General features: G+C 31.9%; 4 protein-coding genes across 9 annotated transcripts; 2 read left to right on the top strand and 2 right to left on the bottom strand.

Annotated features, from left to right (window-relative positions):
• Positions 1–1345: 1345 nt before the first annotated feature.
• LOC112741181 (ATP-dependent (S)-NAD(P)H-hydrate dehydratase) lies at positions 1346–6080 on the top strand. Of its 5 annotated transcripts, none has more exons than XM_025790052.3 (13): positions 1346–1764; positions 2164–2223; positions 2629–2780; positions 3265–3341; positions 3454–3563; positions 3649–3763; positions 4272–4334; positions 4445–4608; positions 4749–4810; positions 5023–5089; positions 5345–5410; positions 5525–5653; positions 5740–6080. In XM_025790052.3, exons 3-13 carry the CDS (start codon positions 2684–2686, stop codon positions 5765–5767), a joined length of 978 nt encoding a protein of 325 aa, XP_025645837.1. In that variant the 5' UTR covers positions 1346–1764; positions 2164–2223; positions 2629–2683; the 3' UTR covers positions 5768–6080. The 5 variants fall into 5 exon arrangements, with proteins under 5 accessions (XP_025645837.1, XP_025645834.1, XP_072071511.1 ...); XM_025790049.3 differs by having other exon boundaries at positions 1420–1764; positions 2480–2780; XM_072215410.1 differs by having other exon boundaries at positions 1468–1764; positions 2531–2780.
• Positions 6081–6127: 47 nt separating this feature from the next.
• On the top strand, positions 6128–9998 carry LOC112741180 (receptor-like protein EIX2). The gene has a single exon (XM_072215407.1). The coding sequence runs from the start codon at positions 7515–7517 to the stop codon at positions 9873–9875; it is 2361 nt and encodes a 786-aa protein (XP_072071508.1). The 5' UTR covers positions 6128–7514; the 3' UTR covers positions 9876–9998.
• A 344-nt stretch (positions 9999–10342) lies between these two features.
• LOC112741182 (nuclear transcription factor Y subunit C-2) lies at positions 10343–11285 on the bottom strand. Its single transcript, XM_025790053.2, has one exon. It carries the CDS (start codon positions 11283–11285, stop codon positions 10563–10565), a length of 723 nt encoding a protein of 240 aa, XP_025645838.1. The 3' UTR covers positions 10343–10562.
• A 1294-nt stretch (positions 11286–12579) lies between these two features.
• LOC112741183 (stem-specific protein TSJT1) lies at positions 12580–18547 on the bottom strand. 2 transcript variants are annotated; one of them, XM_025790054.3, is made up of 5 exons: positions 18087–18547; positions 14172–14412; positions 13883–14003; positions 13440–13549; positions 12580–13019 (listed from the first exon to the last, which is right to left on the bottom strand). In XM_025790054.3, exons 1-5 carry the CDS (start codon positions 18287–18289, stop codon positions 12984–12986), a joined length of 711 nt encoding a protein of 236 aa, XP_025645839.1. In that variant the 5' UTR covers positions 18290–18547; the 3' UTR covers positions 12580–12983. The 2 variants fall into 2 exon arrangements, with proteins under 2 accessions (XP_025645839.1, XP_025645840.1); XM_025790055.3 differs by having other exon boundaries at positions 13417–13549; positions 18087–18543.
• Between the last annotated feature and the right edge of the window lie 6002 nt (positions 18548–24549).

Here is a 24549-nt window from a genome sequence, read left to right as displayed (position 1 = left end):
AGCTGAAAAATGAAAGGGTGAAGGAAAAATAAGGAGGGATTGTCATGACACCTGCATCCTGCTCCAAAAATAGACCAACTATTTTAGGGTTTTATTCAAAATAAAAATAAGAACAAAATGAGTTATGAAAATATATGATCAACTCAAGAAGTTGAATCTTTTGAACATATGATCATTGATATCCCAAGTTTTGTTTGATTGTAGCTTCTAAAATGAGTTATGAAAATAAAAGTGATAAAGTTATAAAGAGAAAAAGAATAAAAGATAACACTTAGTAAAAATGAATGAATGAACATCACAAAAATTTGTATTTATCTCAACCAAATAACACACAGTAAAATTTGAGGAGCTTAATCACAAGACATTAAAAAATAAAAGAAACAAAAACGGGAGAGATATTCAACCAAATGACACGTAGTTACGTGGGTTCACGCTTCCAAATTTGGAGCATGGTAAAGTACTTTGTTATGATTAAGTACTTGAAGATGAGATGGACTCACCTGACATTGGAAGAGATAATAATATGGTTATGCAGTGCAACAATTCAATGATTAAAATGTGTGATCAAATGTAGGAAGCAGATCATGGCATCTTCGAAGTTCACACGTCTCATATGTGACTTACTTAGAGGAAATGATATAATTGCTACTTTCACTTGTGTCTTCTATTTGGTAGTTAAGAAATATGTTTAAAATGAAGTTTGGAACATTAGAACTTCTATTGTTTTTTCTTATCAAAGCTACCGTTAAGATTGGGCAGATGAATCCAGTGTAAATCTTAGTCAAGGCTGAGTCAAACCAACCTAAAATCTGTAATAGACTAGTAGTTAGTGATTAAACTGTGTCTATTTCTATCTTAGTATCTTTCTTTTAAAATTACATTAAAACAAGGGAAAGAGGTAACTAGTTCAACTTGCTCGCTTGTTCATCTTTAGTGCAATGCAAAATTAAACTCATTCTTAATCTAAATGACAAGTAATCACAGCCAACCGAGTTGAATCCATGAGGCTCAAAGTGATCCTAATTTCCATATCCACCAGCTTCTACTCCATACTGCAGCAAAAGTTCCTACCTCAACACTCAGTTTCTATTGGCCATTGCTAATTATTTCGTATTATTTTCCTTTGTTAAATTAAACTTATCTTGAGACGAATATTTTAATTTTTTTTTTTTCGGTATCTTCCAATCCGACAAAATAAAAACTGACCAATAAATTACTATATACACAAGACAAAATTCAAACTCCTGACATTCATGAATTAACTTATCACTCCACGAACTTGAATTAGTCATTTTAAGAGACTAATGGCAACCATAAAGATGGACTCATGCAATTGTTTGAGGTTAGCTAACCAAGAATATCAAAGTTTCTAGATAACTCATAAAGCACTAATCATACTCCTAATCCTAATTAATGAACATAATATGCGACAGGCTAAATTTCATTTCAAATTCAAATATACTAGTCAAGTAAGGAACACAAACATCGTCTCATCCAAACTCCAAACACATACATATAGCACAATGATTATCACCATAAACCCTAAATCCTAAACCCTCAATTGAAAAAAAAAAAAAAAGCCTTTAAACAAATGGCTTCCCTATCAAAGTAGTTTGATTTCCAAAATCCAATTGGGGCAACGAGAGGCGCATTCTATGAACTTCGTTCTGGGAACGAGAAGGATTCCTGAGAAGGCGAAGAGGGTGGTTGTTCTGGTTCAGAATCAGATTGGAGAAGCGCGTTTTGGTGCTGAGCTTTTTCGAGGTAAGGCTTGAAACCAATCTGTATGCTGAGGTATCCAAATGCCAACGCTCCCAACACCACTATCCCTGACCTAATTGCGTTCATCTTCATATCTGCCCTTGGAGCCATGCCTCTTCAACTTGAAAAAGCTCGAATCTTCCACAGAGAGAGAGAGGCAGAGATTGAAAAAGAATACAACTTCGGCGAAACTAACAAATGTTGCAAAACGACACGTCGTTTTATTAAGCGCTATCGGATTGGGAACACGTGCACTCATCCAATAACGACAACCAGCTAAATTTAAAATATAAAAAAGAAAGAAAGAAAATTTTCTCAATTTTCTGTGTTATTAATTACTGAATTTTAAGCTGGATCATCTAAAGCTCGCTGATTTCTGAACCAGTGGCTTTGAATTTGTAGATGTCTTGAAGCTTTCTGTGTTCCTCAAACCACCGCCCTCCTCCGCATTTGACCATTCAGGTTGGTGCGTTGTGCTTTATTTTGCTCTCTCCACTGTTTTCTCCATACCTTCTCCTTCAATTGATTCATTTAAAATAAAAAGTAAAAAAAAATAACTCCTTTATTCACTGATGATTGTGTTAATGTGTTGCGTCAACTGAAAAGTTTGGACCTTTGAGTCTTATCTGCATTTATATTACGGAATTTGGAGCTGAGTTGTATCAGAATTTCTAATGGATTGATTGAAATTGGTGGGTTTTTTTTGAGGCATTTGCAGGTAAGAAGCTTTGGAGGTTTTGAATAATATTGTTGGTTGGGTTGTGAATAGGGGATGGTGTTGATGAAACATGTGATGAGTTCCCAACAGTTATCCTTGTTGAGCTATGCAAACACTTGCATGCTTATGGCTTCTTCATCTGTTTACAGAAGGCAACAGTTCTTGATAAGGTCTCTGGGAGGTGGCATTGACCATTCTAGAAATATGCAGCAAGACTTAAGATCTGTTGAGGTTGATGCTGAGAGTGTTATTAGATCAATTACTCCTGCCCTTGATCCTACTAGACATAAAGGCCAGGCAGGTACGCATTTCTTGTCATTCCATATGATAATAATCATAAGAATAATAATATTAGTATGCCTTCTTTGAATTAGAGGTTTCAGGGTTCTAACCTGGAAATGGAAAAAACCCTCACTGGAAAACCTTATTCAGACCTCACTCAAGTCGGATCAATTAGTTGGATTTCTAGTAATAGGTCTTGAATGTCAGTGATCCAATTGGGACTTGTTATTCATATGCACGTATATATGTTCTTTCTTTTAATTTCTTACCTTTTACTTTCTAGACAAACCGTGTAACAAAATGATTCTTAGCTATTGCAAATATGCCTTAAACTTTTACTATCTTGAGATGAGTTATGTCAATCTAAGAAAATTCAGAAAGAATTATGTTGTCACATGTCATTTATGACCAGAGGACTAATCCTGTGATATTTATATTTATGTTTGTGGCTGGACAAATAAATAAGAAAGATCTGATTTTTCTTTTCTTATGGTTTAAATCAGGAAAAATAGCTGTTATTGGAGGGTGCCGTGAATACACAGGTGCTCCATATTTTGCTGCTATTTCGGCTTTAAAAATTGTTGGTACCTGCACTTGTGCTTACGTTAGCCTTCTATTGCTCATTTAATTTTCAACCTAGTTTTGTTGGTTATATTACTTATGCTATGCCAACCATTTTCCTGCCCACGCAGGGTGCGGATCTGTCCCATGTTTTTTGTACAAAAGATGCTGCTCCTGTCATCAAAAGCTACAGTCCAGAGTTGATTGTGCACCCTGTATTGGAAGAATCATACAGTGTCAGGTACAGCTTCTATGTAACCTTCATCTTACTCCATGCACATTTCTGAACTATGTGGATGTTGTTTGTAACCAGAGACTGATTTCAGGGAGGAGGACAAGAAAACCATATCTCGCAAGGTTCTTGCCGAAGTTGACAAATGGATGGAAAGATTTGATTGTCTTGTCATTGGTCCAGGCCTGGGAAGAGATCCATTCCTTCTAGTATGCTTTCTCCTGGAGTGACTTTTCTTTTCCAGTATGCATGTGATTCATGTGATTCTAATTGGATAACTATGGCCTAAAGACTGTCAATTAACTAGTCATTCTAAGACAAACCCATAAGACATGTTTTACTCATGAAGGCTCATTTGGTTTCAAATGTGATGAAGCATAATTTCATAAATTTCAAAAAATATATGTTGCTTTCTGGTAATAAAGTCGAAGATAGCAAAGATGAACAAGCTCACCTTGGTTAAACAAATTTGGTGTAATTTCAAAGAATTGCACTATCCTACAAGCTTTAACTATACGTCTTGTACATAGATTTTATAGCTTTAAGATGTGCTCAGTAGTTGTGAAGCATACTGTTTTCTACTTAGTACTTGCCCTTCTGATGTAGGAATTGTTTTTTCCCATTGATGTTATATGAAATTGCATGCTGTGCAATCTAACTGTTGCCCCTTGCCATTGTTCATTATCATTAATTCTAACGTTTGCACAATGTTGTTAGGATTGTGTGAGTGAAATAATGAGACATGCAAGACAGACAAATGTCCCAATTGTGATTGATGGGGTATGTATACTGAGGTTCAGACTTACGAACATATGATCATATGACTGATTTCGTTTTAGATTGTATATATTTGATTGATTATCCTCAACAACTTTTTTGGGGAAATTCAGGATGGACTTTTCCTTGTGACAAATAATATTGACCTTGTTAGCGGTTATGGCTTAGCTGTTCTAACCCCAAATGTCAATGAATACAAGCGTCTTGTGGAGAAAGTATTGAGTTCGGAAGTGAATGATGTAGATGCTACTCAGCAAGTGCTCTCTCTTGCCAAAAAGTAAGCCATTGGTTTGTACTAGAACATTACCAATTTTCTGGCAATTGATCCTTGTGTATTTACAGATAGATTTTAGTGACTAATCATTATTTGCTATTAATTACACCAGTTAAATGCTACTATCCACTCTTCTTTGGCAGGATTGGTGGCGTTACTATTTTAAAGAAAGGAAAATCTGATTTGATAAGTGATGGTGATACAGGTGCAATTTTGATATATAGGAAATCCTTGTTGTTCCTTAATTTTGCGGAAATGTAGGGCGGCTGAAAAGATGAAGATTTTTTTATCGTTCATCCTTCTTTTGCTTGAACAACATTTTCTTGTACCAATCAAGAATGTGATGTTCTTCTGGTACTCCGTACTACTGTTTTCATAGATGTTTGTAACTCTTGATTCTGGTTATTATGCATGCAGTCAAATCGGTGAGCATATATGGTTCCCCTAGACGATGCGGCGGCCAAGGTGATATCCTTTCTGGAAGGTATGTAATTCTTTGCTCATGGTGTTTGTGAAATTCCTCTCATGAAAGAATGTGTTGTATCTTTAGATGGCTCCTGCATTTATTGATATCACTATATCAGTTTTATTTCCAGGTAATTAATTATTGCTATTTAAAATTGAAGAAACATTGAAATGATTGATAGGATAAGCTCTTATCAAACATACCAAACAGGCCTTAAGATCAAAATTCAAGATTTTTGAAGTAAAAATACACCCTTTTTTTTCATTGTTGCAGTGTTGCTGTCTTTTTGTCGTGGGCACGCCAACATATCATAGCTGCTGATCCAAATTCAAATCTCAGGTTATATGCCATTATTTTACCTACGAATCTACAATGAATCATGTTTTCGTTTTTGATTAGGCGCAGTGGCCAACCCTATTAACCTAAGCCTTTTTTTTTAAATTCCTTTTTCAGTTGTAAAAATCCAGCTGTTCTGGGATGCGTTGCTGGGTCTGCAATGATGAGGAAGGCTGCTTCACTTGCATTCTGCCATAAGAAAAGATCAACAGTCACTGGTGACATTATTGAGTGCCTTGGGGAAAGGTAGAGAATCTTCTACAAAGAAACATTTATCTATTTTCAGTTTTTCAATGATCTTAATTCTTAAGCTCTTGCATTCTTTCATGCAGTTTGGAAGATATTTGCCCTGCCACTTAATGCTGTTTTGTGAAGACATGTGAAATTACTGTCTTAGCCTTGCCCAAAAAGTAAGGCCTTGTTTGAACTAGCCATGAAAAGATATTACTCTTTCTCTTTGTTACTGTTTTTTTGGTGTTTCCTTACATCAATGTATCTAGATATGAATTACCCGATCAATTATGACATAGTTTGGCACATATTCATACAAGGATCCATAGAAAATGATTTGATCAGAGTAGAGGAAACTTAGGTATATCTACCGGTGTCTATCGCAGAAGTTGATTGCTAATGAGACTCCTCTACTTATTTATATATTTTGGTGCTTACTATACTTATGACATGGTAAAATAATGGTGTCAATGGGTAGAAATCAAACAAAATGTATTCAGTTATAATTGGATTATTAAAAACTGAAAAGAGATGTCAGATGATGCAAGAGTAAGAATTTAATTATTGGTATAAATTATTAGTATAGTTGGATTTTCTGAATAAGCTTCCAAGAATTTAGAGAGAATCTATTTGTCTACTGAAATGAAAGTAAAATTGTTAAAATACATTGTCAATGTTAACCTTTTTTTAATCATGTATCAATTTCTGGAGTCATGCAATGTGATGTTGGTCTTTAGAGGGAAGGTTCGTAGTATTTAGTGTGACATCATGGGATAATTTTACATTTAAGTCACTTTAAGTGTTACAATAGACAATGATGGATTGCTTATCTCCTACGACTATGAACCACAAGTAGCTAGGCATCTGTTGTTGGTCTTTAGAGGGAAGGTTCGTAGTATTTAGCGGTGACATCATAAGATAATTTTACATTCAAGTCACTTTTAGTGTTACAACAATAGAAATTGATGGGTTGCTTATCTCCTATGGACCACAACTGGTTATGCCATTTTCAAGTTTCAACGCTAAATTTTTACTCCATGATGATGGTTGAATTTTAAACATGTTTAGTTTAAGTTTCTTGTTTAACCATGAGTCAAGTCGATCATTTCGTTTATTAACTTAATTAACAGAATATGTATGTGTGCAATAATTAACTGCAACTGTTGCAGCTCAATAGTTAACTGATATTTTATTAAAGGCTTGAGACTCAATTGGTCCTTCAATAGACTAAATTGAGCCATTAAGTCACCTAAAAAACCAAATTGAGTTCGATACTTTTTGATACCCTTAGTGTCACGTAGACTAACCGTTAAAATGCTATACTAGTAGTTAATTACACACACAAAGTATTAGATGTCCAAATTACTAAAATAGTTATAAAGCAAAAATTTAGAGACCAAATTAAACCTTATCTCAAAAATATTAGATGTATATATTATGTGCAAAATATGGTGTTGACTTACAGGTTATTCACTATTAGAAACAATGTAGACTCCACTCGAATTATAAATACAAACTTTGAATTCAGGGAACAACATGTAAACTACTTCCCTTGAAGCCATTGAGCCACTACCCCTAGTTAGACCCTTTATCAATTCCATGGATTCCTTTCCTTCCAATTTCAAGCAAGCAAGCATTCTGGCTTGGTCAATATGTGCAATCATGTTCACCACATGCATACACGGTTCTGATTCCAAGATCCACTGCAATGAGAAAGACAAGCAAATCCTTTTGAACTTCAAAAATGGAGCCATAGATCCATCAGGCCTCCTCTCTACATGGTCTTCTCAACAAGATTGCTGCCATTGGTATGGAGTTGTATGTCACAACTTCACCAGTAGAGTCACACAACTCAATCTCCCTTGTTCATTTATAAATGGCTATGGTTATAATAACTTCATTGATAAATCAGTGTCTCTCGGGTGACATCCCCATATCTTTGTTGCAAATGGAATTTTTAGAACACTTGGATTTGAGTAACCATGATTTCTTAGCTATGACATATAATTCCATGAATAGTCCAAGTTGTCATAACCTTTCATTAGGTAATCTTCCTTATCAGTGTGAAAACTCTTCAAGTCTTCATTACCTTGATCTATCAGGTAATTTAAACATTCTAATTCACAATTTGGAATGGCTTTCTAGTGCTTCCTCATTGAAATATATTGACCTTAGTGGTATTGATCTTCGCACGGAAACTAATTGGGTCCAGTTAATGGCTATGCTTCCATCATTGTCAGAGTTGTACTTGGTTGATTGTCATCTTGATAACATGAGTCCTCTTCATTTTGCTAATTTTACTGCACTTGAAGTTCTTCATCTTTCCGTGAATGCAATTCACTCAGAGGTGCCTAATTGGTTATTCAATCTTACTTGTGATATCTCTTATATTTACCTAGACAATAATCTTTTGAGAGGTGAATTACCTAAGGCAATGCCAAATTTTCAAGTCTTGAAATACTTGGTTTTGTCTAACAATGATTTAAATGGACCAATTCCAGATTGCTTAGGTAAACTTGAGCATCTCACATACCTTGATTTTTCTTCAAACTTATTTTCTGGACCTCTTCCTATAAATTTGGGAAACTTGTCATCTTTAGTTGCCTTAAAGGCCACGTCTAACTACTTTACAGGAGTTGTGTCTGAAAAACATTTCACAAATCTATCAAATTTAAAGTTCTTGTTTGTGGAATCACCAGACATCATCTTTGATTTTGACTTACATTGGATACCTCCTTTCCAACTTGATGGTGTATTTTTGGGTCCTGTTGGCCCTAAAACTCCTCAATGGTTGTATACACAGACATCTCTCAAGTCCCTTGGTTTTGCGAACTCAAAATTTTCATTTGAGACTGGAGACAAGTTTTGGAGTTTTGTATCCAAAATTGAACTTCTCCAATTGGTGGGCAACTCAATAGATGGGGACTTGTCAAATGTGTTGCTTAATTCTTCTTTCATACAACTATCATCAAATAATTTGAAAGGTGGTCTCCCTAGATTATCATCAAGTGTACGCGTTTTCATGGTAGACAACAACTCTCTATCAGGATCCATGGTTCCCCTTTTGTGCCATGACATGGACAGAAGAAGCAATTTGGAGTACTTGGACATGTCCAACAACAAATTATCTGGAGGGCTTACAGATTGCTGGACGAATTGGAAATCGTTGCTTCATATCAATCTAGGAAACAATGATCTGAGTGGCAAGATTCCCCCATCAATGGGATTGTTGGAAAATCTTACATCACTCCATTTGCATGAGAATAATTTCTCTGGAGGCATACCTCTCTCACTACAAAATTGCCACTCCTTGTTGATCCTGAATGTTCGCGAAAATCACTTCTCAGGAAGTATACCAAACTGGCTTCCACACAAAGCAAGGGCTCTCCAACTAAGGTCCAATCAATTCACTGGTACCATTCCACCACAGATATGCCAAATGCATTCCCTCACTATCTTGGATTTTGCAGATAACAGAATCTCAGGACACATACCAAGCTGCATAAACAATATCACAGCTATGGTTGTCCATGTTCGTTCAGTCATTGCAATTGGCTACATCTTTTATATTGATGGTACGCGTTACATCATACGAGAAAATCTTATGCTGCTTATGAAGGGTAAAGGATTAGAATATGAAGACTGGAATTTGATTCACATTATTGACCTTTCAAGTAATGATCTGCTTGGAACAATGCCTGCACAAATGTTTAGCCTCACTGAATTGCACTCCTTGAACTTGTCCCACAATCAGTTAGTGGGGAAGATACCAAAGGAAATTGGCAACATGAGAGAACTTGAGTCCCTTGATTTATCAAGGAATCAACTTTCAGGTGAAATTCCTGAGAGCATGTCAAACCTGTCTTTTCTTAGTTACTTGAACCTGTCATTCAACAACTTAACAGGAAAAATCCCATCAGGGACACAACTTCAAGGCTTTGGTGCACTCAGCTACATTGGAAATCTTGATCTTTGTGGACCTCCACTTACAAAAAGTTGCTCACATGATGGTATATTTGGTGGCACAAAGCCTTTGGAGGATGATGATGATGATTCTCAGTTTTGGTCATCTTTCTATATGGGCATGGGGGTTGGTTTTGCTACCTGCTTTTGGGGAGTGTGTGCTGTCATCTTCTTCAATAGAAAGTGGAGACATGCTTATTTCAGATTTTTGTATGACTTAAGAGACCAGCTCTATGTCATGGTGGTCACAAAGATGAACAAACTTTTCAAATAGCCCTCAAAGTAGTGTTTCTCAAGTTTGTCCTGCTATTACAATATATATTAATAGTGAAACCAAATTTTGTGTTTTAGACTATAAAGTTTCTTTATTGTCATGAATAATATACCAATGTTACAAGTGTGGGGCAATACTTTTATTACAAATAACCTAACTTTATGAGTACTTATAATTTACTATATTTATCTATTTTAAAATGTCATTTTCTTATGATTTTAAAGGATTAAGTTCCTCTAAAGTGAAGAAGTCATATCTAATCACCCTTAAATCAAGTTAGTGAGTGTGGGATTCACACATAATAGAAGTTACAAATTTAAGGGTGATTAACATCATTATTACTTTACAAACTTTCTCACTTTAGATTATCTTTTTCTACTGTTAAAATGTTGATAGATCTAGTAATCCGTAAAATCCAAAGTATGTCCTTATCTTAGACTACATATTTACAAAAAATACAAAAAATCTTTATTGTTGTTTCTGAAATTGCTATTGAAAAATAGATTCATATTTTATAATTTATACTAAGATGAACAACAATAAAAGGATAGCATATATAAAAAGAAAGAGAGAATTCTGACTACTTAATACACTTTCCTGGCTGAAGTCAAAGCTGAATAAATACATGCATCTAATAGCTATGTCCTCACTATTATATATTTTCTCCAAGTGACCATTACTTGCTCCTCATTCATCTGAATCTGAAGAATGATTTTGCTCCTTTGGACACATAGCATGAGTAGTATTTTCACTATTTTGCTGCTCATCAATATTATCTTGATTAGGAACATGTCTTCCCACCATAGGCACTCTTGGAGGACCATATGGTGGTGGACCCATAACATGCTGAGGTGGCACATAATAGTAGCAAGGAACAATATTATTATTGGCTCCACCTCTTCTTATACCAGCATATAAACCAAGGTCCACGGTTTCATCTCTAGGGACAACATCAACAAGAAAATCAAACACATCAGTTTTTGTGACTGCAGCAGCAATGTCATTCTTCTGAAGTGTTCTCCTTTTGTTCTCTTCAGCATTATTCCAAGCCCTCATTGTCAATTCCATGATGAACATTTCACAAGCCTTGGAAAATATAATAGGAGCCTCTGCTGATATCATCTTCACATTTTCATCAGCCTTCATGATCTTCTTGATTCTAGCCAAGGGTAAGCTGTGGATCCTGAAATCGGCCGCTTGTTCGATTTCACGGTACTGATTGTCCCAAAAGTTGTGAAGTTTTTGGTGAAATTCTTCTTCTTGTTGTAGGTGGTGGTAGTGGATGTAATGGTGAGAATGTTGATGATCTCTTAAGAGAGGTGAAGGAACAGAAGGACCAGCTACTACCTTGGTGTGTGATGGAGTGCTTGTCCCTCTTGTTGCAGATTGATCACTCTCTTTTTTATCCATAGTTTTGTTTTATGAGCTTCAAATTATTCTATGAACAACCAGTGTATATCATAAGAAACAACATTAAGAAGAATATATTTAAACAATTAATAAATCTTAATTAAACATGATAAAGAAAACAGCCATTAGTCCCCAAAAAAACAAGTATATGATACATGCATCATGATTGATTAGTCAAGAAGGAAGATGCAAAGTTTGCAATGATATGTATCCTTCAATTTGCACTTAAAAAGTATAGTTTTGTTACTTGAATAGCAAGCTATGTGAAATCATTGAGGTTGGTGTCTCGGTGACATTGTATATGGACTTATATGTTATATCCATTCACATAACAAATTTACTTATTTTCTCTTAATTTCAAACATTGATGAGATTGAATCAAATGTTCCATACCTTGACTTATGTGATGTATGAGAAAAGTTTCATTCATTTTTTAATTTTCACAATGAAAATAATCCAAACAAACATTAAATGGAAAGAGAAGGGGAAAAAAATACAAGTCATTTATAAGTATAGTATTCTAATCAAGTGTATATAATACTGCATTTGTGGGTCATCCTTGCATGCAATGTATACAAAAATGTAAATATATATCCAGAACTATAAAATCCACCATAGAACCAACTACATGCTTCATGCACAAACATTTTTATGAGGTATGAAATTGAACTGAATATGAATACAATAAAGAACACAGAGAAAGAGATAGAGATACATACCTCAACTACAATTAGAGATTTCAGTTCTGTGGAGAGAGGAAAAACTGAAGAAGAAATGTAAGAATGGTGCTTATAACGCATGATAATATTTTTGTATGACGAAGTTGCCCTTGCCTTAAGTGGTTTATTACATGATGATATATACGCATTGAAACAAGCTAAGGTTGCGTTCGTAAGCTGCTGTGTTGGAATCTACACAAATGGCAAAAGGAAATTAAATAAGAAAGATGAAGATGCATGTAACTTGTGCTAGTTGCGTTCATTCATATCTCTAAAGTAGTTAAGTAGAGATGTTCCATGCATGTTTTACATTTATAAGTTACTACTACTAGCTTGCTAGTTACAAAATAAAATCAGCAACATGCCATATTTTTCGGAGCGAATATTGGGCATACTTCCATTTTTACAACAAACTCTTCTAAGTGCTATATGAATGTAATGCACGAAAATGTTGTGAGTTGTATTGCAAGAAAAAACGTTGCCTTCTACGCTTTTTCTGAATCTGATGTTTCTTTATAACAATTGACTTCATATATAGTCCAAGCAAAGATTTATGGGTAATTTATATCGCTGAATTTTCAGAAATAGATAATTTTAATATAAAATTTTAGGGTACAACCACATATATAGACTTCCCTAAAACTTTTAGGTGAAATCTTAATGCATACATATATAATAAAGTTAAGATGCATTACATGGAATGAGAGTATTACAGAATCTCAAGCCAAACGCATAGTTTTATTACATGGGGAAGAGCTACATACACTGTACAATAGAAAGAGAGTGAAAGGCTAACCTAAAGAACAAGATACAGGAACACATTAAGTTACACTACTAGATGCACTCTTCTCACATTTATGATTTATCATTCAAAGGAAGGGTATTTACATGGCCCCTCATGCATGCCTTGCAGTGATAACCACATAAACACATTACTCTGATACATCATTATGTGGAAACCCCACTTCAACAAAAACATCTACTCTGTAGCTGCAACAACTGCTGGTCCCTCCACCTGATAATTCATCCCACCAAATAGACAAAAATAAAATGTCAGATATGGATATGTGAAACGTCATCTACCAAGAGTGCGGAACCGACAATAGAGTTAAAACTATGGATGCAAAATTTATCTGCAATCTCAAGTCTCATATTGGACTTATATTTGAAATAGTCTATTGACTTTGATTGATTCATTTGGATTGACATTCAACCTTTGTGAAATATCATTCAGTTTTCCCTCAGATTTTGTAGTTTTTTGGTTTTTGTTTTTTCCAATGATTCCAAGCATTTCAGTTTTCTTCTGTAGTCTGTACCTAGTAGAACCTCTCTTATAACTTCTGTTATTGTTGGCTCTCTAATCTAAGCGGATAAAGATGAATATTCTGCAGGGGGAAATGAGGGGGAAGTACCGAAACTTGTGTCATGTTGTTACCTTGAAGGTTGCTCCCCAGATTTCCTCCTCCTCAGCTGGTACTGCAGTAATCTTGTTCTTAGGATTCTCATAGCATCTTAATCCTCCAACTGCTGTGTTGTAGAAACATCCTGTAGAATATGTACATAGCAACAAGACCAATCAATAATCAGAGAGTTTCTTACAAAATTGGAAATTGACTCATAACTGAGAGAATGTCTTTGTTTTATTCTATTCTAAGAGAATTTTCTGCATACGTTACATTTTCTTTTTGGGTTTTTTTCCCCTCTGCTATTTAATATCTTTATCATATTTATGAAATATCAATATCTTGAGGGGATATGATCCATCTAGGGTCACTATAAGCATCGTTTCTCTGGGTCACACGACACAAACATTTCCCAGAATCCTAGATATTTTGATCCATTATGACAAACATAAATAAGCCACAGAATTAAACCCACCTTGAGGGAAAGCAGCAAGTGACTTTCCACAAGCACCTTTAAGAATATCAGCATCATCAGCAAATGCTACGTATCCATCAGCTGTTATTCCCCAATACAGAGGAACCTTACCAGCTTGATCCTGTCAAATAAAAGAAAACAACACATGCAGATTGCTATGAGAAAAAGAACAAACATTTTGTTTGGTAAGTGTTTCAAGATAGAGATACAGATAAACTAAGAAAGGGACAAGACAAAACAGAACATGGTTATGCATCAAGATAATTTGTTTATAGGATAGATAACTTACAGAAGCTACAAAGAGGGTAGAGGTGGACTTGTCAAAAAGAATGAAAGCAAAGCTTCCACTGAGATGGCCAACAACGCGATTGGCAGGGTAGGGTGCCCTATCACGCAAGGCTTTGTAAGCCTCAATGATCAAAAGAACTTCATTGGCAGACTTGGCCAGTCCATACTGTTGTTTCAAGCTGCCCAAATTGTCAAGGGCACCCTCAAACATGCAGAAAATCTCCTCCTTAACAGCAAATGATCTGCAGTTTCCATGAAGTATTTAGATTTAATGATGGTCAGTGCAATCTAGCTAAACACATTACATCGCCATATTTACTATACAATACTAGCAATAACACGTTATAGTAGTTACAAAGTGTACGTCAACTGAGAAAGAATAAGTATAAAGACCAAAACTCTTTTTAAATGCTAAAGCATAGTTTGATCAAAATTACAGCCAAGTTAATTTTTACATTTTAGGATAAGATGATAATGAAAGTATGAAACCATTTATTGCATCATAGTTCAAGGCATTAAGCTTCTCCTAGCCTTATCATGTAATGTCACTATAATTATAGAGGTATGATCTAGAACGCAATAGACTTTGTTGGGGTATTCTGTCTTCCATTTGTTGACCAAAAGCTACATCATCCTTATCCTCACTCCCCTACCTGGGCTAAAAGGGGTCTAAAGAAAACGACAGTTGAGGAGCCAGTCCACATATCCAAACTTAATTAAAGGAAAAAACTTATATCATAAATACATCTTAGTATCCAAAAGCTTTTAAATATTTTAGGAATATTGATGTTTCATTAGTTGTAATAATTGATTCAATCATATATATTTTATAATTAACATCAATAGCTAAAATTACTGAAACACGAATATACATTGCTTCTTATAATATCATGTTTATGTGATTTTTATACCGTCTAAATAAGGCATTCGAATTACTCTTCGTTTTTTTTTTTTTCTTTTCTTTAGAATTACTCTTCTTTTTTCTTCTTTTTTTCATTACTGAGGAATTACTCTTTTATAATATCAACACTATTTAAAATTAATTCCTGCAACTTTAGTGAAAACAAAAATAAAAAAAAAGATATCAGCTAAAGAAAAACATAAAAGAAGAAAATTAGCCCCAAAAAAGACCTAAATGATAGCAAGCAATGAAGCAAGCACCCCAATGAGAAGGAGGCCCTCTAATATCTAATATCACATCTATGAGTGAATAAAAAACAAAAGAGAAAGAAAAGAGGACAACAGTATTAGGTATGGTAATTGGACCGCCCTTGAATATGGGATGGCATATTACGCTAATAATGATGGCCACCAAAAAGACGTGGAATCTGAAATAATGGTCCCATTATTCATTCACATACGGAGTTGGTATATGGACTTTCTGTTTTGAGAGCAACAGCTTAAACGTAAACCGCTACTTTTAAAAACCACGCCCATATTGCACCTCATCATGGGCCCCATTCTTCAATAATTCACACTGTGATCCACAACTTCAGACGGAGACATAACACTCAAACCCCTGATAAGGGGCACTGAATAATGGCTTTGCAAGAAAAATTTACACAAAGGCAATTTTTTTCATTTTATGTTAATCAAAATACGACTAACTCCACCGGACTCAACTAACCTGAAGTCTCCTTAATTAACAAGACTCCAATGTGTCTCAAAAAATTTTAAGATTTAAATATTTCGATATTGAAAAAAAATTTAGAAGCTTAGTAAATAAAGTAGGCCATTCTCAACAACCCCCAACTCCTTGTACCGTAGAATTATATCAAAGTAAAATTGACATTGATAATTTATTATAATTATAATAAAAAAATATTATATACACACCAAATCATTTACCACATATACGTGTGTATTTTTATGTATTATTTTATATCTTTTCAATATATAATTTATATAAATAATTAATTCGACTAATTTTTAGTATATATATGACATATTTAAATTAGGAAAAGTCTAGGGACTAATAACTTTTGTGTTTTCTGACCAGCACTTAACCATCAAAACAAAAGTGAGTGATCTCCCACCATTAAATATAATCTCACACCATTAAAAATACTATTAATGGCCAACTGATGGTTACAAAACACCAAAATTACTGGCCCTTAGCATTCCTCTTTAAATTATAATTTGGTATATGTCAGAAAACTAGCTCCTTCGTGATAAATCTCATTGATCCTTCAAATACAGGTTTAGCTTTTACGAATGAGGTCATGCTCACGGATAACATGTGAATAATGAAATGTGACTTTCTGGCCAAAATATATTATTTGCACCAAATTTACAGCATATTCAATCTTCAACCACAAAGAAATCATACTTGAAAGAAAAGTCATAAAATAAAAACATTTCCTCTTATGAACTTTCTTGCAATATATACAGATGAAAAATAATTTTAAATGTTTAAAAACATTATTTATTTATTTATTTATTTATTTGGTGTTTAAAACATTACTTCTATTTTTTATTGCATGATACGTCGTGGTAATCTGTAATCATGCAAGGTAAAAAAGAGGCAGCTAATCCAGGAAATGCCCATTATATCCTTCTCAAAATTAGTCACACCTACTGGTCGATGTGTAATATGCTTCCACTGGCCCACTCTTGTCTTTATTTAACCTTAGGAGTTATGAATTATGATGATAGTCAAATCATAACCACCATATTGAATCGCCAACCACAAATTCCTATAGCCAAGTATCCTCTCATATCTATGAATCTTCATCATTGATTAATATTTAATTAATTTAATTTTTTATATAACGTTTGCTTGTGTATCATTCTTTTTGTATAATCTTATACATTTATGGTTGGAAATATTAACTTTTTTAAATTAATTATCCCAAAAGCTACATAATTAGAGCTAATCTCCTAAAACATATCTCCTTTTAATATCCGTTTAATATTTATATTGGTTTAACTTTCATAGACTAACACCACAAAAATATTTTATGAAACCATATATCTTTTTATAAAATTAATTATATTTATTAATTTGATGTCTACCCTCCATTTCCCATTCATATAATTATCCCATGTTAATAAATGAGATAAATTAAATCACAATCTTTTAAATTATATATAATATATATTTTAATTGGTGGATATATACAATAAACCTTTACACATGAGTTCACTAAACAAATGTCTATATTCATCACACCAAATATCAAATATTTTTTAATATAGTTGTCAATGTACATATATGACAAATTAAATGAGATACTATCCATTTCTAATAATAAGGATATTCCCTATAAATTCTAATCGTCATTATTAAAGCTGGTCACTATAATTCAACCTACCAAATTTATTATTGCCATGTAAAAATACGTACACACTATTTGTCCTATATATCCCAATATCCCTTCCTTTTCTCTTCTAACTCCACCTATTTTCTACTCCTCCTCTTTCTCAAGTCTTCTCTTACCAACAACTTCGCCTAAACTTTCAGTAAATTTTCATCAATTGTAATAAATAAAATTAAAAAAAATCATAACAAAAAATCAATTGTAAGCAAGAGTGATTATTAGCAGGCATGATCCAAGGGATCCGATCGTCGTTCGAGCGAATGACTCAGCACAAAGCCGATCACATGACCATACAAACACTCCTTTAAATTAATCTTAATCTCTATCATCAAATTTCTTAATAATTATCAATAATCTAACACGAGTAAAGTTCAGTGAGCGATAATCTGCGAACTGCGGTAGTAAAGCAGAGGAACCGTTTCGTTCCAATTCGACCTACCTCGAACCCAAGCGCGTGAAAACGAAGGTAATTATTACTTAATTAGCACACAAAACGACGTCGCTTAAGGCGACTCGAGTGAACACTAAACAGTACTAAACACTGAAACACACGATACGGTTGTGATGTGTGATTTGTGATTTTTTTTTTTTTTTACCTTGGTTGCCATGGCGTCTCGCTGTGGTGCGTGTAAGCCAACTGCGCATCCTCCCCGATCTGCACCGACACCGACGACGGCTTGCTCTCCCCGAACCTCTTCAGCAGAGCTCCCGCCGTTATCTTCGGCGACGGAGTCCTGCTTCCGGCCGCCACCAGCTCTTCCGGTGGCGACACAATCGAGCTGCTGAACACTCCCAACATTCTCTCTCTCTCCCTCTCTCTCTCTCTCTACAAAAATAAAATAAAATAAAAATACAAAACCCTTCCTTTCTTTCTTTCTCTTTTTTTTTTTCCTCTGTTTTGTCTCACAAAGGCTAGGAACGGAATGGGAAATGAAGAAGCAGCTTCCGCTTCGTTATATAGATGGAAGGGACGAGGGCGTTTCGGACATTTCCTAATATAAAATATTACATCGAGTATCTATAATTCCGTCACCGATTTTGGAAATTAAATATGGGTGAAATATATATTTTATTCTTGTATTATAAAAAATTTTAAAAATATTTTTAAATTTTAATTTATTTAATTTTATTATAAAAAATTTTTATTTGTATTAAATTTATTTTTAGTGACTAATTTTTTAAAACTTTATGAATAATTTGTCAATAATTTTATAAAAATAATTTTAACATAAATAAATTAAATAAAATTATCATTTATTATTATTATTATTAAAAATTTTTTAAATTTTTTAAATATTTAACCGTCACAGATATATTTAATGTCAAATTAAAATTACTGAGATAAAATATTTTTAAAATTTTTAATAAATTTTAGAAAAAAAAAATATAGATGACATGTGGGGTCCAGGTGGTGGCGATTATTTTTTGGAGCAGTAGAATCAGGATCAGATACCATTTTGGCTTGGAGCCGTTGAGATTACGCGGCATGCCATCATCACCGTTTATTTTTTTGGGAAGGAGTTATTCACTGCGGAAGCATCCAGAGTTTGGTCCAGTGGGGACCCGTCACTTTTTGTCAGTGGTAACATTTTTCTTTCTTGTACACTTCATCACTTTATCTTATCTTCTTTCTTTCTACAAAAGAAGGAAATTATTGAACTGTTGATAGATATATTTCTTTTTCGATTCCAGGTATGGATAATATATAATTATCTTCGTAACTAAAATGAACCACCTCACAAAGCCAAAAAATATTTCAATTTCGATTCTTTAAAATTATTCTCAAATACTCTTAAAAATAAACACTAGTATAATTATAAGTTCCACAAAAATATAAATTTAATAATGGAGAGATCTAAAATTAATATGGTCAATTAAAATTTTTAACTGAGAAGATCCATTCACCATATACTACTTACCTTCTTACCCAGCTGTTACATATAGTTGTTGTCTAGTATTATTTTGTATAAATTACAAACTAAAATGGATAGTAGTTAACTTTAGACTCATGCAGGAACCCTCTAAATTCTAATAACAAATAAATAAGCAAATTGTCAGTAGTGACATAATCATGGAGAATATTCAAAAGCTGAACAAGGCCAGTACGAAATATGCATATATAGAACTCTCTTATGAATTTTATATAATCAACACGTAATTGTGAACTTTAATTTATTATATCGCTTTTACTGAGCCCTTCAAGCATTGCACATACCCTATTAAAAAAATTAATTGAATAAATTACCATTTGTATACATAAAATATATAGACGTTAATAAATATACCTATATAAGAATAAAATGACAATTGTAATTATGGAAAGATGGTTTTTGTGTGCTAAAAGTATCCGAACGTTGGTTACGCAATTGGTCTATTAAAATACTTTTGACACATATAAACGGTTACTATTGTCGTTTTATTCTTATATGCATATGTATCTTTCATATGTACAAATGGTAGTTTTAGTTATAAAGTACGGACACTTTGTTGAGTTGCCGTGTCCGCGTATCGGACACATTTCGGACACGACACTCATTGACACTCGTTCGACACACGTGTCCAACTGTGTCTTAATAAAAAATAAAAAATTCTTCTCCAAACACACTTGGACACACCTAAATATCATAATGTCTCAGCGCGTCCAACCTTATTCTTAACATGTATTGTTGAAATGAGTTTAGAAATAATATATATTATTTATTAAAACAAAAAATATTTTAGATATTTTTATATAGTTAAAAGAAGATATTAAAAACAGTTAAAAATTTATTTTATATTTTAATAACAATAAAATATCAAAAATTCATTGTATTTTATCTAAAAAATACTTATATTCTATATATATGTCGTGTCCTTGTGTCTTATACAATTTTAAAATTCATGTGTCCGCGTGTCCTGTATTCGTATTAGTGTCCGTGCATCATAAGTTTTTAGTAACAATAAAATTAGTTATTAATACATTTATTGACAATTAAATATTAGATATTTTATACTTTGTTATTAAAAAATTTTAGCGACAATTATATAATTATTGATAAAGATCCCTTTAATCGCTGCAAAAAGTATGCAACAAAAGAAACGAACAATTACAAAAAATATATAATGAATAAGATATGTAGTAACTAAGATCTCTTTTTATCAATAAAGACTCTTTTAATCGCATAAATATATAATAAATAAGATATATAATAACTATTATATTATTATCGCTAAAAATTATTTTTGTTATAGTGGTATATATACTATTATAACTTACTTTAAAAAAAACTATAAATATTTAAAATCTACATAAAATCACTAATCATAAAAATTTAAACCAATAAAAAAATTACACAAATAATTATATTTCTAACCTTCATTAACAAAATTTCAACTAAAATTTGTAGTCTCATATATGAACCAATCAAATCATAAACCATCAAAACCTCATCATTATATTCTTGGCATAATGTGCTAACGCAAGCATCCACTACTACTCTATTATATGATTTATATGAGTACATTGTTTAGGAGCAAATTTACAACAATAACTTAGAACTTGGAAACACTTCACAATTCACATAGATGTCTCTGAGAATGTTATATTAGCCTGTTTAGTTCACTAACATATGTTTGTCTATTTAATGTCTTCACTATGCAAAAAGCTTAACGGGTCAATATTTTCTACATATAAAACCACGGATGGACGGCCTATGGTTTCTATGGTGGGCATAGACACATCCAATGGAACTAAACTACAAGAAAGTAACATAATAAATGCTTGTCTATTCTAATTAAAGAGTCTATATCTACTTATATTTATGCTTGTGTAATTTTTTTTATATTGTCTTATATATAGGGTTGGCAATATATATCCTATTCGTAGGTATCTAATCCGGTCTAATCTATTCGAATAGGATAGGCTATCCGACCCGCTGCGACTAGGGTAGATATCGGTCTAGGTATGTGTGCGGATAGAATAGGATACGGATTTAGGATGATATACCCTATCCTATTCTATTTACACCCTATATATAACACATATTTTATAAAAATTAAGTATATAGTGAAGGAGGTAAAAGTTAAATTCACAATCTCTCTCATGTAATGACTTGTGATAAGCGAACAACTACTAAACTAATTAATTAATTTAATAATTTAGAACATTTATTAATATGTATGAAATTTGAAATCATTGAATTTTATATTTATTTTGAAAAATTTTGATATTTCTGCAAGTATGATAAGGTAGGGTAAGATTTAGAACTTTAGGGTGCGAGTAGGATTAGGGTCGAGAGATTCTCAACCCGCGCGTAGAAGAAAAGAGTTTGGTAACCTAAAATTTTCAGCCATAATTAGCTAAAACTTTCTATAATATACTTCATTTACATCATTTAATAACAGTTTTATTTTTTAGCCGACTCTCTTATCATTCCACTTATCGTACTCTTATCAACTCCACTTATTAATGATATTAATTATAATATTATATCCCTTACTATTAGGCATTCTTGTAATCAATATTTAATATTTTCTTTTATAATTTAATTTTTATATTTAAGAATATAATAAAGATTAATAATAATAATTAATAATGATTATGATTTATCATTGTAATTAATTCTTGCTATGCTTCTTTATCTAATGGAGATACGATAATATCACATAAATTCAATAATTGTAATTGCTTATTATCATAAACGCTCTTTTGTTTTATTATTATTATCATTACCGTTTTTTATTGTAAATAACTTTGTATTTTTGTTAAGTCAATTATCATAATTCAATGGAGAGATACAAAACCTGAAAGTTACCCTAATATAATTTTGTTTCCGTTAATTTAATTATTTTCATTCAAAATTCACAACTCAAATACAATTGCAAGCACAATTAGAATAGGTTAAGAAATTTTACAAGAAATCATCTTTATCATTACAAATAGTATGATATTTGAATTCAACCTTAATATGGTACCTATGGTAGAAAGTGCCGAAGAATTTGAACAACATAGACTCACCCGACGAGGTTATTGTCAGTCAATCAACTTTCGAGAATATGAAAAATTACATTAGCTTTGATGAGGTATGGTAATAAACTGATTTTTTTTTGTATTTTTATGTACATTTATAATTATATTGTACTAACTAAGTTCATACACATAACATTTCCATACGTTTATATACATAACATCCATAATTACGTACAACTAACATCTAAAAATTAAATTCATGTTTATTAGATATTACATTCATACACATATAATTTTCTAGTTATTGCATAAGTAACTATAAAATTAACATAAATGTTTTTAAATTTTTATCATAATTGAATTTAAAAAAAATGTCAAATTCTTAAATTAATTTATTCAATTGATAAATTTACTCATAACATCCATGAATTCATATACATAACATCCATATTTTCATATTAATAACATCCATAATTTTGTACTCATAATATTCATAATTTCATCAAGTTTATAATTAATAAATTTTTTATAATTAATATTATCAAATTTTAAACTATACGTCTTATTGTATTCTTCAAATTATCTCATATGTGTACTAATAGGTCATGATTTTAATTATTTTAATATTTTTATTTAATATTCGTATCTATGCTTATTTATTGATTTTAATATGACGAGTTAATAATTATTTTTAAAAATTTATTTTTTAATTTTTGTTTATATTTTATATTTTATTTTTTATTTTTTAATAATTTATATGTAAAATATAAATTATATAGTAGAAGTTGTTAAAAATTTTTAATTTAACTTTCATAATTTTTGCAGAGGATTATTGCATTTTAATGGATAATAATGTGATTGAGAGATGTTAGGGATTTGATTTGGGAGAAACTGAAATTGATTTTGAAAAGAACATTAATAACTTCAAACATGCAACAAAATGGTAGGTGATAAGGAAAATACGTGATAAGAAGGTGTATATCACTTGTTTATCAACAGAATAAAAATTTTTACGTGATATTTCTATATTATAATTATTTTTTGGCTACCTAGCATCACCACACGTAGAATAGGGTAAAAATTTAATGAAATTTTCAACTCGCAGGGAGGCTCAGACCCTACCCTACTCTACTCATTATTGTCAATTATACTTATATAAAAATTAAATTCTAATAACAAATAACATTTTTTTAAAAAAAGAAAAAAAATATATATATAGGTGATACTAGATAGATGGCAAGATACGCTTTTTTTTTTTTTTATTTGATGTAGAACTTTTTTTTTCTTTTTTGCTAGATTAACCTGTTTCTCAATAACAGAATATTATGATCAACAGTATAATATTAATATTACAGTTTAAGAAAAAATATTTAGTTTATTCTTATTTAAAAAAGATATTTTATATTAAAAATGAAATCAATCGACTTTACACCCACAAGCAAGGTTGGATGTAAAGGTGAATCCGTGAATGAGTTGTGTTTCCAAAGAAATCATATTTTGTCCAAAAGTAGAAATATCTTAAACAAGGAAGAAATCTATCAATTAGACTATATAAATTAAAGTTTAACAAATTCTTCCTATCTTCTAATGAAACTTTCACTTTTTTAATTAATATTTAAAACACAATACGATCTCGACTCACGTGGATATACGTACCTTGCCACTTGCTACCAATATATGCCTATAAAGTGAATATGATGAGTATGGTTATATATACATTAAAAATTAATAATTAAATTAGTTATTAATATAAAATATGTAATATAAAATAAAATTATATTAAAAATATGTGAAATAAAATTTTCTTTTTCAGCATGAATAAAAAGTTTATTTAGAAATTATAACGCACGCACTAACACGAACACGGGACACGACACAATGCGGGACATGCCGACACGCAAATTTTAAAATTTTATATGACACCGAGATACACATACATATAAAATATAAAGTATTTTTTAGATAAATCGTAATGATATTTTAATATTTTATTGATATTAAAATATATAAATTAAAATTTTTTATTATTTTTAATGTCTTATTTTAATTATATCAAGTATTTAAAATATTTTTTGTTTTAATAAATAATAATATATACTATATCTAAATTT

Source organism: Arachis hypogaea, chromosome 14 (genome assembly GCF_003086295.3).
Source record: "Arachis hypogaea cultivar Tifrunner chromosome 14, arahy.Tifrunner.gnm2.J5K5, whole genome shotgun sequence".
Lineage (NCBI taxonomy): Eukaryota > Viridiplantae > Streptophyta > Magnoliopsida > Fabales > Fabaceae > Arachis > Arachis hypogaea.
The sequence above is the reverse complement of the archived record's forward strand: the minus strand, read 5'-3'. Positions and strand labels throughout refer to the sequence as shown.

What these genes read in the sequence shown, in the direction of transcription:
- LOC112741181 (XM_025790049.3), top strand. Translation starts at nt 2,534, where the DNA reads ATGGTGTTGATGAAACATGTGATGAGTTCCCAACAGTTATCCTTGTTG. An exon ending in CTATTTCGGCTTTAAAAATT is followed by an intron (nt 3,342 to 3,453) that starts GTTGGTACCTGC and finishes CTGCCCACGCAG; the next exon opens with GGTGCGGATCTGTCCCATGT. An exon ending in TCCCAATTGTGATTGATGGG is followed by an intron (nt 4,335 to 4,444) that starts GTATGTATACTG and finishes GGGGAAATTCAG; the next exon opens with GATGGACTTTTCCTTGTGAC.
- LOC112741180 (XM_072215407.1), top strand. Translation starts at nt 7,515, where the DNA reads ATGGCTATGGTTATAATAACTTCATTGATAAATCAGTGTCTCTCGGGT.
- LOC112741182 (XM_025790053.2), bottom strand. Translation starts at nt 11,285, where the DNA reads ATGGATAAAAAAGAGAGTGATCAATCTGCAACAAGAGGGACAAGCACT.
- LOC112741183 (XM_025790054.3), bottom strand. Translation starts at nt 18,289, where the DNA reads ATGTTGGGAGTGTTCAGCAGCTCGATTGTGTCGCCACCGGAAGAGCTG. An exon ending in CTACCCTCTTTGTAGCTTCT is followed by an intron (nt 14,004 to 14,171) that starts GTAAGTTATCTA and finishes TTTATTTGACAG; the next exon opens with GATCAAGCTGGTAAGGTTCC. An exon ending in ACTTGCTGCTTTCCCTCAAG is followed by an intron (nt 13,550 to 13,882) that starts GTGGGTTTAATT and finishes CATATTCTACAG; the next exon opens with GATGTTTCTACAACACAGCA.